Raw genomic sequence first — 18,807 nt, forward strand, 5'->3', positions numbered from 1 at the left:
AGGAAGGAAGGAAGGAAGGAAGGAAGGGAGGGAGGAAGGAAGGAAGGAAGGAAGGAAGGAGAAAAGGTCAGTCCTTCAGGGGCCCTGAGTGTTTTGGAGGTAGTGTCCACACCACTTACAAGGATTGACTAGGAAAACACTTACTTCAGAGATAGAGCATTTTATTTTACTTTTTTCCCTTGGGGGAAAGGATGCTTAAAAGACAGAACAGAGCTGTGCTGCCTCCTGACCTCCAGGGGAAAGATGCTCCTATGAGCGCCTGAGGCCCAGAACCACGTGTGCTCCCTTCCAGGAAAGAAAGGTTTCTAGGGTGGCTGCTACCCTGGGGCTGAGGGATGGCTTCCTCCCTGTCACTGTTTTTACCCATGAAACACACAAGACAACGGAATAAGAAAACTGCGTAGACTGACTTCTTGGGGAAATTCAAGTAGAATCAAGACCAAGAGGAGTATGTAAAAAGTGGGGTGATTCAAGGGCTGGAGAGATGGCTCAGCAGTTAGAGCACTGGCTGCTCTTCCAGAGGACCCGGGTTTGATTCCCACACCCACATGGCAGTTCACAACTATAACTCCAGTTGCAGGGGACCCGACCCCCTCACACAGACATATATGCAGGTAAAACACCAATACACATAAAATAAAAATAAATATTTTTAAAGAGCTGGGCATGGTGGCACATGCCTTTAATCCCAGCACTCAGAAGGCAGAGGCAGGTGGATTTCTGTGAGTTTGAAGCCAGCCTGGTGTACAAAGTGAGTTTCAGGAGAGTCAGGGCTATTACACAGAGAAACCCTGTCTCAAAAAAACAAAACAAAAAAGGGGGATGATTCTGGCCAGACTGAGTGGGAAACCTTTCTTTGGCTGTAGTGGAAAATGAGTAAGGACCAGCTCAGAGCCTAAGGCAGGAAGAATTGAAACTAAGGATAACCCTATATTTGGTTCTCTTCCCTCTGGCTTTCTGTCTGTGTCTTGGTTGTTATTATTATTTTATTGTTTAACATTTTACTAGACCATTTATAGTATTATAAAGTAGCTCCTATCCTTTATAGAACTAAGTTTCTTAAAATATAAATATACATGCCCATTTTAATGAAAACATTTACAAAAATATTTGTTCACATTCATGTATGATATTTGTAAGTACATAAATTTAATGTACTTTCACTCAGAAGTTAACACACCATAGTATACGAAAATGTTACAGCCGAGTTTGTTAGTCGCTCTCAATAAATCATATTTTGTCTTTGTAAGTGCTGAAGATAATAACTCTTCCAATAAATTTTTAGCCAGGGCATAGGGTGGGACCAACCAGTCACAATCACCAAGACTTGGCTCCCAGTGACATGAAGGTTGGCTAAGGGTCAGAGGGACACCAAAGTGGCAATACCAAGATCTAGTAGAGAAGACTGCCTTTGACGGGCATGACAGCAAGCCCACAGAACAAAAGTCAACAACAGAAGTCACGTTCGTGAAAGGGTGACCTTGTCATAGTCCGAGGTGAGCCAGAAATGTTGGTAGTCGTCAGTCATAATTTGTGTGTAAGGACAGAAGGTTACTGAGGGGCACCAGCATGAAGATGTTTGCTAGGAACACAAATAAGCCTTCACATTCGGAGATTGTGGCTAGGGACTAGCCTGGAAGCCAGAGAGGGGTCAGGAGACGATGGCTATGAGACTCTCTCATCTGGGGACAACTGGCCCTTCACGCTGCAACCCAGTCATTCTAGTCACTTAATGGGATGAAGATGCATGAGGAGGTGGTGAAGAGTGAGAACGCAGGGGTGCGTGGATGTTTTCTCTCTGCGTTAATGACGCCACAGCATGAGGAGATCTAGTTGGGACTAGACATATGGAATGTTCTTTGCTGGGTTGGCTTGTTTGTTTTTAGATGGCTGCAAACGGTGAAAAACAATGGATGTGGTGACTGCGGACGGAGTTTGACGAGAGTCTCAGCGTTTGCTGTTTCATATTCATGCCCTATGTTCCTTCTCCCAACTGCGTCTCAGGACTAAACACAGCACTGCATGTATGAGCACGGTGATTACTGTTGTTGTGCGACATTACCGATGGCCCGTTCAAACCTTCACAGGTATTATCTCACTTAATTCTCACACCTGCGTCACAACAGGAAAACAGTTGGCACACAGCCCTTCCTGCTCTAGTAGTGATTTTGTGCGTTAGTGTGTGTGCTGTGCATGCATGCTGCATGTGTGTGTGGTGTAGATGTGTGTGTGTGTGTGTGTGTGTGTGTGTGTGTGTGTGTGTGTGTGTGTGTACTTGTATGCACATGGAGGCCCAATGCTACTGAATCCGGTGCTCACCAGTTCCAACTGGGCTAGTCAGCAGTATTGCCCACGGGAGACCCCATCTATGCTTCTTGAGAGGTAAAATGTGGGCAACTGCCAACCCACCCAGCTGTGGGCTCTGGGCTCCACACACTGGTCCTCATGCTTACATGGTTAGTGCATTGTCCACTGAAACCATCTCCTTAGCTCACTAGTAGTTCGTCCTTCCTCCCTTCCCTCCTTCCCTCCTTCCTTCCTTCCTTCCTTCCTTCCTTCCTTCCTTCCTTCCTTCCTTCCTTCCCTCCCTCCCTCCTTCCTTCCTTCCTTCCTTCCTTCCTCCCTCCCTCCCTTTCTCCCTCTCTCTCCTCTTTCTTCCCTTCCCTCCCTCCCTCCCTCCCTCCCTCTCTCCCTTCCTTTTCTTTTCCTTCTTGCTCTCTCTCTTCCTTCCTTCCTTCCTTTCCGGAACATAATCTCACTATGTAGCCTTGGATGGCTTGGAATTGACCATGTAGACCAGTCTGGCCTCAATTTCATGGAAATCCTCCTGCCTCTGCCTCCTGGGATTGAAGACGTGTGCCACCATATCTAGTTTAGTACTGATTCCTACACATTGGCTATATGTTTTCAGCTCACTTATTCATTAAAGGTACTGTCTTCAGTCCTTACTATCAACATGTTTCATAGGAACAAAGGAATTCTTTCTCAGGAGAACTATCCCAAACCCCTTACCTCAATGTTTTCTGTCCACCATCTTCCCTTCCCCATCCCTTCACCTAAGAACTATTCCGCAAATCTTTCCTTTGTGCTAAGGATCCTGCCAGGCACTAAAAATCTATCATGAAACTCTGTGATTCCAGAATTCATGGTCTAAATGGGAAGAGGAAATGCAGACCAATTAGATAGCAATAATTTTGTATCTTTAAGTATGCAAGCACCACAAATGTCCTCTGTGCTTTTTCTTTTTCCCAGCACCTAGCTTGGTATTGAGAACATTTTGAAGAGTGAACATTAATTCTATCATTCTGTTATATCACTGATATTTTGGCACTGATATTCTATCTCCCCTATTTCCTAAGTTTTTCTTAGATAAAAACAAAATCTTTGGTACCATCTATAGAGAAGATGCTGGGGGAAAAAAAAGGTCTTGTGTCAAAATAAGCCTCCAAGATTCACAGGAGAGGAGAATTGTTCTTTAGAACTTCATGGGTCTGGGCAGACATGCAAGGATCAGAATGCAATTCTTATTAGGAAGTGTGTGTTATACATGAATGCATGGAAGGAGCAGATCTGGGCTACATGTCTTCAGTGTCAGATTTCCCTTGTGTGGCAAGAAAGGTTGTGAATTGGCAGAAACACACACACACACTCACATGCACATACACAAACACATATATTCAAGTTCATAATCTATTTTAAGTTCCAACAATTGTTTTTGCTTGCTTGTTGGAAACAGGGTCTGGCTACGGAACTGCCCTCCAACTCATCCTCTTGCCTCTGCCTCCCAAGTGTTGGGATTATAACAGTGACAAATTATTTTGACTTATCTCTTTTTAATAAATCAAGTATAAAAATCGATATCTAATGGTAGGATGTATATGAATAGGCTCCCAGGAATCAAAAAACTCCCTGATACTACAGGCTGCACTGTGTAGTTTTCAAGAGAGGGTCTCCACTTGGTACCCAATTGAACCCAAGACCATAAAAGAATTAAGACCCGGTGAGGAGAGGCTTTAAGAGTTAAAGATTAAAACCCATGAATAGGACAAATTTTCACTTCATAGAGTCAAGGCCTCTTAGCAGAGCACGCTGATATAATACTGTACTTACATCAAGAGCCACAGACTGCTTGGCCCAGGACTTCTTTACTTGATCGTACATAATTGTGTTGTTGATACCAAGGCCACAGAAGATGACAAAAGCCTAGGACACAGAAAGCCTGTTAATTAGAAACCGGAATAACTCACAGCCAAAATCTAATATGAAAGCAGGAGGTCACTAGAGACAATTCGGAAAATATAATTTTATTGTGCTCGGAGGTGGGCCTCGGGGAAAAGTGCATTACAATTCTTAATTACTATTGTCATGTAAGAACTTTATGGCTCACATTGCACATGAGGAAAAAAATCATTACTTTAATGATACTGTGAAGAAATAACTTCATACATTTGAAAGCGTACAATGTGTTTAAATGTGGTCTTAATTTATTTGGGCAGTAGACTGATTCTAATTATTCTATTTTACTTAACCAGAAGCAACCCCTTTCAATAGCAAGGCTAAAAAATGTTTTGGTCAAGAAACTAAGGAAGAGAAGCCATGAGGTAAGAGCTAAGGGCAACGAGACTGGCTTGAAACCAGCTACTGAAAAAAAGATGCGATGAGAAAGAATAACGATACATTTTTTTGGTGGGTAGATTCTGGTACAGACTGTGAGAAAGCACATCAAAGCTAACCTCTTCTGATGGAGACACAAGGGAACAGAGCCTCGTGAACTAAAGGAACACGGGGGACATATACCTGGCAGGGCTGGCTAGGGGTCTCATGACTGCACATGTTCGAACAAGACAAGGATGGTGATATCAGACAGAAATGGAGGTAATTCAATTCTGCAATAAGACTAAGATCAAAGGCTACAGATTAATCCGATGAGGGAAAACACAATCAAATCTTGCCTATGCATTTATTTGTTTTTTTTTGTTTTTTTTTTTTTGGTTTTTCGAGACAGGGTTTCTCTGTGTAGCTTTGCGCCTTTCCTGGATCTCGCTAGAACAGGCTGGCCTCGAATTCACAGAGATCCGCCTGCCTCTGCCTCCCGAGTGCTGGGATTAAAGGCGTGCGCCACCACCGCCCGGCGCCTATGCATTTATATAGTCTTTCAGATCTTCCTCTTTTCTGGCACGCCATTTAACTATATTAAAATGATTAATGTTTATCCTAACAAATGTGGGCAGGAAAACTGTTGGCGACTCAGTTCTGGCCTTTGGCTTACAAGTTGATTGCTCACCTCAAAAAGCCGCTGGTCTGCATCGTCGAAAGGTTTCCCATCGAGTCTGTTCAGCACTTGAGCGACCCCTGGTGAGGGAAGGTGGGGACAGTGGTCATGTCACTGTGACAGAGTATGCCATAGCTAATTCTGTGAATAGCTTAACACACTCATTTTCAACGCCTACACCCTGGAGGTGTGATAGAGTTGGCAAGTATATTCGAATATATGCACACAATTTTACATCTATCATGGAATCTATTTATCTGTCTATATAATACATAATTCTACCCCCCCCCCCACACACACACACATTGGTGTTTGGGAAGGGCAGTGTAGCACACTGATTAAGAACATAGGCTCTGGATTTAGATCACCTTAGTTCAAATTTTAGTTCCCAATGTCAGTTGTGTGACCATGAGTACATGAACTGTTTTAGTGATGAAATTCCCCATCCATACAAACAGAATTAAAATGCAAATCATCTCAGAAGATTATAAAGATGTGAAATAAGTTTTAAATTTTCATTATGCACACTCAAGACATACGACATGATATTATGGGACACACACAGATCAAAGCAAATTTAGTTCTGTTACCTGCTGTCAATGGCTCACACACCTCTAATGGACTCAGTTTATGGGGGCTTTCTCTTTTCAAATACATTCCCAGCATTACACCAGATGTGTTGATATTTGACTTCCAAAACACAGCTGTCTAAGTGAACAACTCAATCCTGAAAGCCACTAGCCTGTGTCCCCATTTAGTAGAAACAAGCAAATAAAAATGGCTATAATTCGCCGGGTGGTGGTGGCTCACACCTTTAATCCCAGCACTCAGGAGGATCTCTGTGAGTTCGAGGACAGCCCAGCCTACAAAGAGAGTTCCAGAAAGACCAGGGTTATCACACAGAGAAACCCTGTCTTGAAAAATCAAAAAAGAAAATAATAGCCATGATTCTAAAGTGAGCCTTATTTTTAAAAGTGCCTAATTTCCCACTGGTGAGCTAACTCCCCGAATTCTCCATGACATATAACTAAATGAAAAGTTTTTAGTATATAACAGGAAAACCACAGCCTGAACTTTGAAGTAATAGCAGATGTTTATCATTAGGATTGAAATGTAGGACCGTACATGAGGTTGCATTCAATCAATACACAATTGTTTCCTAAGGGCATTTTTTCTCTTTTAAATATAGATATATTTAAAACTTTATATATAATATAAGTTAATTCTCCTTTGTAGTCAGGCTCAGATTCTAAGAGCCTAGAATAATCTTTATGCTTAGTAACATACTAATGCATTTCTGCAAGTTAAGCAGTCCAATGGGAGGAAATCCTTTAAGAATGTAGGATGTGAGCCGGGCGGTGGTGGCGCACGCCTTTAATCCCAGCACTCGGGAGGCAGAGGCAGGCGGATCTCTGTGAGTTCGAGGCCAGCCTGGGCTACCAAGTGAGTTCCAGGAAAGGCGCAAAGCTACAAAGAGAAACCCTGTCTCGAAAAACCAAAAAAAAAAAAAAAAAAAAAAAAAGAATGTAGGATGTGGGCTGCAGGTATAACTCAGTTGTACAGTGTTTGCCTAGTGAGCAAGAAGTGCCATAGACATTGGGTGTGGTGATGCACACCTGTAATTTCAGCACTCAGAATGCAAAGCCAAGAAGACCAAAAGTTACAGGTCATTCTTAGCTACATATAGATTTTGTCCTAGTCAGGGACTAGACTCTGCCTCAAAATAAGTAAATAAATAAATAAAATTAAAAAAAAATCAGGTCTTGATGACACTCACAGGGCGCTAAGTCATTGGCTACATAGTAATAGCTTTGAGCTTAGCCAGTAATCTTAGGGTATAATAGAGAGAAGCAAGATTATATGTTATGCACCAAATACATCCATCACCTTATGTCTCTTAGGAGAAAAAAAAGTCTCATTTCATTGTGTTTTCATAGTTTTAAGTAAGCCTTTCTCCTTTATGATTGCTTAAGCTTAACCATGAACTCTTTCTTCGCCTGGGCTTCTGCAATGACTCTGCTGTTTTCCTGACTGAGTTGTTTAGTTTTGTTGGTTTGGGTTTTGGTTTTTTGAGGCAGGGTCTCCTATCGCCCCAGGATGGCCTTGAACTCACTGTGTAGCTGAGGATGACCTTGAATTCTTCCTGCCTCTATCCCCAAAGTGTTGAATTTCATGTATGTGCCACTATGCCAAGCTCCGACTGTTTTATGAGGTAAAGGGAAATGGCATGTAGGGAGAAAAACATTGGAAGCTGCCTTTGCCTACAGTTTCCTTATTGTGGGCAAAGTGTCTGTTCAGAGACATGCCAGCAAAGATACATGTCCAGATGTGTCCAGCACCTTCTCACCCACACTATGTGTGAAAGCTCAGGCATGGACATAGACATCATGGGAAAGTTAGGACTCCTCAAGTTTAATCTTGATCCCTTTACTAACTGTAACTTCGTGACTGTTTCAGTATCTCTCTCTCTCTCTCCCCGCCCCCTCTTTCTCTCCCTACTTCCATCTCTGTTCTTCAACGTCTGCAATATAAAATAACGAAGTTCAATTGGTAGTCTTCTAAGACCCCTCCCAACTTCAGAATTGACTAGTGCTTTGAGCTTAAAATACATGTTGGTTCCTGTTCTACCTGATGCCCACTCGTTAGTAATCTATGTTTATGGAATTGTGGAAAAGCATGGAGACACAGCTTGGAAAGTTCTGAGGAGGCAGAGGAAGGAGGATTGTTATGAGCCCCAGGCTAGCCAGAGGTCAAAGGCAACACACACACACAGTGGGGAACACATAAAAATATATGGACCTGTTTTCTGTGTTAAAGAACAGTGTCTGTTGTTTCACAAAGAAGTTAGAATCATGTGGGTACTATCTTACCAATTATTTGGTGGTTGCTGTTCCAAATAGGGACACAGAGAACAGATCTTATGTGAAAACCAGATATCTGGTCGGCCTAGGATGGAAAAAAGAAGTTAATTGTCATTAAATATCAACCACCTGTTGAAAAGTTATTTCTGTATACTGTACTTTAACATTTTTTGAGACAGGATCTGACCCTGCTATGCAGCCTAGCCTTGAACTCACGGTCTTCTCCCCTCAGCCTTCTAGAACAGAGTGCCATGGCATCCATCTCATCTCATCCTTTGATAAAAACACTCCCTTTCCTTTTATTATGTCACAATGAGCAACACAAGAAAATCAAATTCAAACAGAATTTATTTGTCCAATAAATCAGATAAGATAGCAAACAGACCTGACTACCCCAATCCCTACAACCACAGAGAAATGGGCCTTTGGTCCAGTGAGAAAGGCCAGCCTGTCATCCTACCATTATAGCCAGAAAAATAAGAGAGCAATGATGAAAAGATATCTTAAATATTCATTAAGAGAGCTGGGTGGTGGTGGTGCACGCCTTTAATCCCAGCACTCGGGAGGTAGAGCCAGGCGGATCTCTGTGAGTTCGAGGCCAGCCTGGGCTACCAAGTGAGTTCCAGGAAAAGGCGCAAAGCTACACAGAGAAACCCTGTCTCGAAAAACCAAAAAAAAAAAAAAAAAAAAATATTCATTAAAAGTTAAGAGCTACACATTTTTAAGAGTTAAGAACTATGTACTGAAAATTTTGAACCTGGAAGTTAATTTACAAAGCTAATTTTATATTTGATATATTTTTGAAAAAATAATTTTCTATGTTGGTTTTAAAGTGAATATGCACGTAGGAAGATGCAAAATTCCTAAGCATAGGGTCTGCCCAGTTTTCACGAAGTGCATGCAACCAAGAAACAAGAAGTCATAGTGACTTCGTGGCCCCTTCCTCTCCCCTGAACCAGTGCCCGGATTTCCACCAGCAAAACTAGGATACTTCATTTAAAACTGATAGAAAGTGAGTCACTAAATGCATGCTCTTGTGTGGCTGGCTTCTTTTCCAGAATATTCTATTCTCATGGTTTATTCACTTCGGCTGTTACACAGTGGCATTGCGTTCCCCTGTCTGAATATCACATTGCTAATTCATTCCACTCTTGTGGAACAATGACTTCTCGCCAGCTTAATCACAAGTAATGTACTTAGGAACATTCTTGTACATGCATCACACACGTGAATGAATTCACTGTGTCTGTAACTATAAAAGAATTGCTGGATTGCAGGTACGTCAAAGTCAGTGGATACATCCAAAAGGCCTCCCAAAGTGTTTTTTTGTTTGTTTGTTTGTTTTTTTAACCAACTAATGAGTGCATGAACGTTCAGCTGCTTTATACAGTCATCACTCAATACTGTCTGGGTTTTGTTTACCTTGTTTTGTTCTGGTTTTAACAATTCAGGGAGCTGTGTGGTTGATTCTGGTGGTGAAAACACTGACCATCTCAGATAATCAGGAGAACCATTTACCATGGCTTATCTGTTTTTCTTGCATAATTATCCAGGCCTTGTACTTTCAAAAGCATCCCCATGGGTTCCCTACAAATGGACAGTGAAGTTGTGTTTCATAAAATATCTCTTCAGAGGTGTTTTTCCTACTGGGCTGTCTGACTTTTAAAAATCAAATTAAAAAAAAAAGCTTGTTATACATGATGGATACGAGCCTCTCTGTCAGATATATAGATTATAAAAGTCTTCCTCCTTCTGTGCTTTTGAGTTAGAGGTCCATAATACAGTATTGCCTAATATTACAGGTTTTAATTTATGGTTAAGACACTTTAGTATCTTGTTGGAGAAATCTTTTCCCACTCCTTGCTCATGGAGACCGTCTTCTATTTTCTTCATAGACTTTGTTGCTTTCACTTTAACTTAGAGTCTAATTTTTGTGTGGAATGTGAACTATGGTTTGAAACTTTAAAACGAGACAACACCATTTTGAGGGGGAAATCTCTCCTTCAGTCTGTGGTACAATCATTTTCATGAACCAAGTGTCTGTGTCTGCTTGGGTCTGCTTCTGGACTCTCCACTCTTTCTCTGTTGATCTAGATCACTCTTTCAACCCTTCTGCCTCAAGTAAGTCACCATACCTTACTGGGCAGTGTGAACTCTTTACATTTCTTCAGTATCTAACAGTTCCATTCAAATTTCAGGATTAATGAATTATGTATGTGCTGAGCACACTACTGATTTTTGGGGGGGGGAGGTTCTGAATCATCAGCTACCTTGGAGAAAACTTGTCTTGATAGAGTTGAGACCTTAAAAAAAAAAGGCTCATATTATTTTTAATTGTGTTTATATTTGTGTCCGTTGGTCTGTCTATGAGCATACGTCCATATGTGAGTGCAGGTGCCCACAGAGGCCAAGAGAGGGTATGTGATCTCCTAATGCTGCATTTGTAGGTTGTTATGAGCCATCTGATGTAAGAGCTAGGAACCGAACTCTAGTTTTCTACACAAGTCTTTGTTGCTAAGCCATGTCTCTAGCTCCCCAGAGTTGAGCCTTTTGATCAGTAAACATTCTTCAATTTACTTAGAGCTTTTCAAATTTCTTTCAGCAAAGTTTTATATGTAGAAGTCTTACACATAATTCATTACAATCATGCCTTGGCATTTCAAAAGTTCATGTTATTATAAATGGTGCTGTTATTTTATTTTCTAATGCTTCATAGTTTTCCTTTGGCATCTATCGGGGATTATTTCCAGGGTCTTCATGGAAATAAAAATGTATGAATATTCAAATCTCTTACCTAATATGGTACTATATCTGCATACAATGTATATACATCTTCCTGTATACACAATCTCATCTCTAGGTTACTTACTATATCTAATGCAATGCAAAATTATGTGAATGGCTGCTAAAGGGAGTAACTGTTTAGAGAGTAATGGTGTGAGAAAAATCTGTTTATGTTCAGTACAGATGCATTTTGATTCTGTTATTGTTTTTGAGCAGGATCTTACTATATAGTCCGGGCTGGTTTCAAACTTGAGGTCCTGCTGTTCTAGCCTTCTGAGTGCTGGGATGTTGTACCACCCTTAACTCAAGATGCAATGCTTTGATATTTTCAATCTGCAACTATTTAAATTCACAGACACAGAACCCACAAACACAGGGACCCAGCTGTCATTGGTACTGTGAGAGCCAAAGTTACATTTTAAGTTTTAATTACTATGCTTAAGAGACCATGAAACAAAAATGCCTCTGATCTGCAAGCCCCTTGATTGCCCAAGGACAGACTGTTCCTGAAATACTGGAGGCTGTTGTTTATGGGAGATAACAAGTCACAGGTTTTTCACTCCCCTAAACAAGCTAGTTTGACCCATCTGCACCAGATGTGCTTGATCATGTGTGGGTGGGAGGTTCACAGGAAGAAAACACATCAGGATGTACATTTGCCCCTGATTGGATGTAGGTTAGAGGTACATCGGAATGTATGCTTGCCCCTGATTAGACCTGATGGGAAATGCAATGAATTATGAGTTTTCTTTCTTAAGCTGCTGCAAACTGTGATTCTGGGCCATTTTCCAGGAACCTGGGTATGGACCTGCCCAGATCCCATACACCTGGCCAGTATTTAATTAAAGCTTGCTTCAAATTGGGCTTTAAACTGTGGTAGTGGTTTTATTTTTGGTCAGTGAGTTTAACAATATGTAGAAATAGAATTGAATTTTACATAACAAACATATACATCAATCTTCCTATATCAATGATTAATTTTAATATGTCATTTGTATATTGTTTGGGAGTTCATAGCCACACCATTGTGCCATCTTAGTCCTCACTTCTTTTACCTTTTAATCATATGATGTTAGGCCATGTGATTCTCTCCTTTAGTTTAATACAGAACATAGATAGGTTTTTAAGAATCCTAGCCTAAACATGATCTGAACAAGAACAATACCAGTAGACGTGCTAATGTGGAAGAGTAAGCTTAGGGGGCCTCAACCCTAGACAAACAACTGTAGACCACTAAGGAATGTTGAGAGTGGAGAGGGACAGGCCAAACAATTGATTATCTATTACCAGAGGGTCAGCCCTGAAAACACACATACAACTCACACTATACAGACTGAGCAGGGTGTATTCAGTATTTAGTATTTAGAAACATACATACATACCACCACCACCACCACCAACACCAACAATTAAAGAAAAAGAGGCCATGAATTTGAAGGGTGATGTCGGGTCCAAATTCTGCTGCTTAGACAAAAGCCAGCACTCCTCAGGAACTTATAAAACCAGTTCCCTCTCTATCAGTGGAGCCATTTCCTTACACTGGCAGAAGGCACAAAAGGCTATCTGTGGTGCCTGCCTACTAGCATACCAAAGTTCATGCTGGCCTCGAGGCTCCCTCAGTGTCACATGTACCTGTCATACATTTCAGAGTCTGTGCTGGCATCCTGGCTCTTCTCATCCCACTCCTTACCCTACATTTCTCCAGCTCACGGACTTCCCAGCGCCCCGCTTCTCATTGTCCTTATAACCCTGCTATTTCTGCTGTGCTGCTTTCTTTTTGTTCCCTTCTCTCGGTCCTCTTCTCTCTTTGTCTTCCTCTCTCACTCTCCCGCTCTCTCTTTCTCCTCTCCTGGCCCAGTCCAGTCTTCTGGCCTTGTTCAATCTACTTTCTCTCCCTGCTCTGAGTCTTCCAGATGCCTCTAGCTGTACTCACCCTCAAATCTACAATAAAAACTTCTCTTAACCATACCATGGAGAGGTCATGTTGTCAGTTTATACATCTGGTGCCAAAACCTTTAGTTTATACAGTGGGTGTACATGGGAAGTTTTGGAGGGGGGAAAGGGAAAGGGGAATGCTACAACTATATTACAATCTTTAAATTGTTTAAATTATTTAAAAATTTAAAAAAGTATTCCAGATGTAAAATAAACAGACTAAAACAAAAATATAAGCATAAATCATTCATCAAGTGTTCCTTCCCACAGATATTTATTAATGCCTCCTATGTACATTGCAGAGTATTGGGGAAATATAAAAATGAACTCAGTCATTATCCTTGAAGTACTCCGTCTACTAAAGACAGAAATAAAGATGAGATATGCGTCCAAGTAGACAATGTTTAGAGCACAGTATTTGAAAAAGCTCCAAAAAGACTACAGAGAAATCAGGAATGGCTTTAGATCCTTTAAGAACAAATCTTGGAGGATGGAGATGAAGATAACATTTATTGGCTGTTCACTGTGTGTCGGCACTCCCTTCAGCTCCTTCCCGTGAATTATTTTATATACTTCTAAAATAACCCATTGAGGTAGGTACTGTTATCATCTGCCCTGATCAGATAAGGCTTAGAAAGATTAACTACCTTGGATGGAAGAGCCTGGTTCACAGGGGGCCAGACAATAACAAACACATCCATCACAGTTATCTTTTGAAAGAACAGAATGGCTCTCTCCCTAAGGATAGCATCAGAATTAAGACAATGTCAGCAAGCAGGAAGAAGAGGCAGTCAGGCTGAGGGAGGCTTCCTGGGAATAACCTTTGGGCTAGTAGACGCAGCTACTCTAGAATGGCTGGGCCCACTTTGTTTGGACAAGGAAGGGTCACACAGCACTGGACAGACAATGGTAGCCTGAGCCAGTACAGAACATTAGGTATGCTTGTCTCCCCTGTTCTGGGACAACTGAAACCCTTATCTAATCTCTCCCATAAATCCTAGGTAGCTGAGGGATGTCTCATATCATCACAGAGTGCAATAGAGAAGGAACATTGAGTGAGACTGGAGAGCTCTGGAGTCTAGGGGTGAAAAAACAAACCTTACCTAGGCTGCTTGCCAGAAAAAGGAATCTGTTTACCCATTGCTTTTAAAGCACCATACTCACCACAAATATTTCTTTATTCTGGGTATATGAGCTCTCCCTTCCATGAGGATGAGAACATGGAGGTGTTTGACTTGAGTAAAGGTGGCAGTGGGGAACCTGGGAAAATCTAAGGGAAGCGATGGGTGTTCAAGTTGACCCTGGAACTGGGATGACAAAAGAGCACAGGAGCTTTGCAAGGTTAAAATCATCAAGGCAGAACCAGTCCAAAAACCTAAATAATGAAGACTTGAAGGAGTGAAGCTGGAGGACTCGCTACTTCTGGTTCAAAGGGACAGGGATGGGGCAGGACTCCTGAGTCTACGATCTTTCTAAAAGAAAGCGCATTGCTACAGTCTGTCTAGAAATTGATTCATTAATGTGTATCTGGAGCATAAAAGAGTATCAATAACCCCTGACTTATTGATTGCATGCATAATGCCATGTGTCTTATGGTAATTGTCAAAACTATGCACAAAAACTTCCATGTAAGAGTATGAGCCACAGCATTATTTATCACAATGATATATCAAACATGGCATGAATATTCAGAAGTCAGTTAATTAAATCATAGCACATCCATACAATGGAATGTTATGTATCTGCTTAAAGTCATGCTATAGAATATATCTGGACATGGAAACTATTTCCTATATTAAGTGATAATGTGCAGGTATTGATGGATGTGCAAACACGTATATGCATCGACAAATCCTTCAAAAGCTATAATCACAATGATTCTCTCTGAATTGCTTACCTCTGGGAGTTTAAAAATGACTGATTCTAGTTCCTAAATTTTAGATAGGGACTATAAATTACTTGCACATGAGGAAAAAAGTTGTTCAAAACAGAACAAATACGGGAGCAATGGTGTTAAAAGCATAGAGTGATCAAGTAGGAGAAGAACTGAAAGGGGCTTGTTCAATTTAGCAGCAAGTAGGTTAATTAAAGGCAGAGATGGTGCAGGGATGAAGGGGTGGGATCTGGAATAAAAGTCAAGTGTAGCAGAGGAAGGTCACACCGAGAAAGCTGTACTGTGTGGACCCGGAGTCTTTAATCTGCTGAACACTGGAGGAGCCATGAGACAACAGAGAAGGTTGGGTCTTGAAATTTCTCTCACAGTGGCTGAGGAAAGAGGTTCTCCCCAGCTAAGAGACTGGTGAATGTGTGTGTGTGTGTGTGTGTGTGTGTGTACTGGTGGTGGTGGTGGTGATTATCATTTTTGATGAGTCCTACAAGGAGAGAGAGAAGGGCAGCCAAGAAAGGAGGACGGGTATCAGAGTATGAAGAGTGAAGTTTCTGATTTGAGATCATTAAGACATTTCTCTCACGGCTGTTAGTAGTAAAATATTAGTAATAAAACATGGAAAGTTGTCCTAGTCTAGGTTAGTTGATGGAACATATGGGACAGGAAGGCCTAAGAGCCCATTTCCTCCTCTGTGGGAGCTGAAGGAGCAGGAAAGTGACACTTATTTACAGATGCACAGGACTGTCAAACAGTGCATCCCAAGTCAGGAGAAAGAAGAATAATGCAGCATAGAAGAAAAAATAATTCCTAACCATTTGTGTTATAGCTTAAATCTGAAATGATTCCCAAAGGCTGAAGGTGTAGCCTCTTACTTATTGACAGATGTTGGGACCTTTGAAGATGGCGTTCAATGGGAGGAGGTTAGGTCTTTGGAAGGTATGGCATTCAAAGAGATATTGGGACTCCAGCCTTTCCCATCTCTATGATGGCTACCATGAAGTGAACCAGACTTCTCTATCACATGCTAGTACCACAAAGGCCCAAACAATGGGACCAAGAAATCATGAATTGAAAGTGTAAACTATAATAAAACTCATCTCCTATTAAGTTGATTGTCTTGTGTATTTTGTCTTCATAATGGGAAGCTCTTAACTGACATCTGATAACAAATTAACTGATAACAAATCTCCAGATTATATCAGCAAATGAAACAAACAAAAAACAGATGTTGACTGAATGACTCCAAGCAAGTCACCCTAAACTCCCCATGCCTCAATGCTGTCGACAATCTCTGTCTCCTGCCTACCAAAACGGAAACTTGCTATTAACGCCAACTTGACACAAATTGGAAGCCCATGAATAGGGAGACTCACCTGAAGAACTGTCTTGATTTGATTTGTCCCAACTGTGGGTAGCACCTTCAGGTAGAAGCCCAGATTAAAAAAATAATATTTCATAAGTAAGCTTATCTTGCTTTTTGCTGGCTTGGCCTCCCTCTTGCCCCTGAGCCGATTTACCCCAGCTGTTGCTGATTCCTTCACTTACAGTAGAATCAGCATTTCCAAGCTTTCATAGTGGAATACAGAGCGTAGACTCCCCAGAAATTTTCCAGGTTTCCAGGGCCAGACTGGGAATACTGAGGTATCTGCCTTGTGGATTGAGTAACTACAGGTCCCTCCAGAGAGGGACAGCTCTTCTGGGACTACTCTGACCATCTCAGAGGATAATTTGGCTATCATTGTTTTAAAGCTCACTTAATAAATTATATATATTATAAAGGAATGTTTCTTTTCTGGTTCTCTAGAGCAGTGTGGTTCTTAATCTGTGGGCCATGACCCCTTTGGGGGGTGGCATATCAGATATCCTGCATATCAAATATTTCATTATGATTCACAACAGTAAGTAAAATTACAGTTATGAAGTAGTAATGGCATGATTTTATGGTTGGGGGTCATCATAGCATGAGGAACTGTATTGAAGGGTCGCAGCATTAGGAAGGTTGAGAACCACTGCTCTAGAGAACCTGACTAAACATATTCAGATTTTGACATAACAATTGATTCTCTTTTTTGTGTGTGCTTTTTCTTGTTTATAATTTGTTTTAAGAGTATATATGTGAATGTTTTAATATATGTAGAACACTCTTACAATGTAGATATTATTAGCACCGAAAGAAATGCCCGTGAAAATATCTCTGCCTTGTTGTTCCATGGGCTTCTACCTAACTATCCTGATATAAAATTTACACCATTAGAGTCCCCCGAATTAGGCTATGTGAAATGAAGCAGCCTTCCTAACAGGTTGTAGTTTGAATAAATACACTCTATCAGAGTGCCCAAAACTAGCCAATTAAAAGTCTACCTACTTAGAGATTTGCCTACACCTGTCCTGATGGCACTTTTCCAGCTAACAGACCCAATTAAATATTGTTGATGGTTTAGCTCCTGGATCCTTCAAAACAGACCTGTCATATTTTCCAGCCTCCTTAAGGCAGACAGAGGAAGTGTAAAAGGAATTGGTAATGGTGTGTTGCTACACCTTAATCCGCAATATGTTTCCTTTCCCTACTCAGCGTTATTCTCAGATTCTGGTGAACCCTTCTGGTTCTAGTACTAAATACTAAGTGCTAAGACTCAGTCAAGGAGGGAGCCGGTGCTCAGGCAGTCACTTCCTGGAAATGAGGGGAGAGTCTGTTTTTTTTTTCACCCTGAATATGAAATTAATTCTAATATCTACTAGATCATCATCTACAAATGAATGATTCCTTAAGTTCTTAACAAAACAAAGCAAAAACTCAACCAACTGATCAAACAAAGAAAACCAGAGACTATAAAAATCCCGTTCTTTGTGCTCTGACATGAGGCCGAGGTAGCCGTCTGATTCTGTGAACTGTGGGGCTCCTGTTTGTCTTCACTACCCACTCCTACCATTTTATATCTTGCTGTCTTAGTAACTCATGATCTCCTAGACTCCCCACGCCTCCTCCTTATTATCAGGAATTCCCGGGTCCAGTGTCCAATCTTCCCTACCAAACCCCACTTTTGAGAAAGATCTGAAGTAGCTTGTGGTGTGAGTGGCTGGCAGAGGAGAGCCGGAAGGATGGGCATGCATGCAGATCCACAGAGTTTATTCCTTGACGGTTGCAGCTTTGCATTTTCGTTTTTACCAGAAGCATAACTGATGGAGCAGAAGGTGTTCCAGAGAACAGAGAATGTGTCATCCTGCCAGGCTGGCACTCAGAAGTGCTCTCTGTGATGGTGTGACAGCCGAAATGGGCTCTAATGCTCAGGCAGAGGACCTCTATCTGGGGCCCCACTATCCTTAAGTGCTACATTACAAGGGCAAGTACTTCTGAGTTGTCTATATCAGGCTTTTAAAAATAAGGACTTCACAGAGAAAAACTGCGTGGGATGGAAGGGGGAGGCTTAGGGTCAGAACAGGGTCAGGGTCATAAGTCTTAGTATTAACTCTGTAACTCAGTGTCTATCATGGCAGAGGGCATTTGAGGGATGGTGGGATTCCTGCCACCCCTGGATTTATAAACGCAGAGACTGCCAAGCCATTTCCTGCATAAAGCCCACCTTAGTTTCCGGTTATTTTCTGCTCTTCCCATTACTTAAAGAGCCCTTCCTATTTAAATGTTGGGTCTATCACCCATTCTTACTGTAGGCAGAAAACAAACTCCAGATTGGATAGCTCTGGAAACTCTTCCTGTAACTCTTCAATTGGAAGAATATACTAAAATAAGCAGTAAAATATGAAACACTAGATTAAATAATGACTGGTGTTCTGTTGGTATCTTTATGTCAGTGTCTTTTTTTAATCTAGTGTGAAAAGGACAAAAGGCATCACAGATGATGTTCTAGAGGTCAGCCAATCAGAAGAGTTGAATTCAAAAGCACTATGCCCAACAAAAGAAAAGCTAGAATAGTGAGGCAGATCATCAAGACAGTTTATGCATATGCTGTTAGGACAGTATTAAACGAAGATCTCAGAATCAAACTCCAAAACACTCCATAGCAGAAGAAACAAGGAAAAACAAACCATCTAAATAAATTCATTTACTT

General features: G+C 41.3%; 1 protein-coding gene across 3 annotated transcripts in view; it reads right to left on the bottom strand.

The window, feature by feature from the left end:
* Positions 1–18,807, bottom strand: part of Pde11a (phosphodiesterase 11A) — a 351,064-nt gene that overhangs the window by 155,711 nt on the left and 176,546 nt on the right. For all 3 annotated transcript variants that reach the window (XR_008215103.1, XM_052724559.1, XM_052724560.1), the window contains exons 7-9: positions 8,143–8,218; positions 5,285–5,352; positions 4,111–4,203 (exon numbers count right to left, since the gene is read on the bottom strand). Coding sequence is in view for 2 of the 3 variants with exons in the window: in XM_052724559.1 (XP_052580519.1) it covers positions 4,111–4,203; positions 5,285–5,352; positions 8,143–8,218 (237 nt within the window). In the remaining variant the exon portion in view is untranslated. The remainder of the gene's footprint in view (positions 1–4,110; positions 4,204–5,284; positions 5,353–8,142; positions 8,219–18,807) is intronic.

This window comes from Peromyscus californicus, unplaced genomic scaffold (genome assembly GCF_007827085.1).
Source record: "Peromyscus californicus insignis strain IS unplaced genomic scaffold, ASM782708v3 Scaffold_7__1_contigs__length_154581171, whole genome shotgun sequence".
NCBI lineage: Eukaryota > Metazoa > Chordata > Mammalia > Rodentia > Cricetidae > Peromyscus > Peromyscus californicus.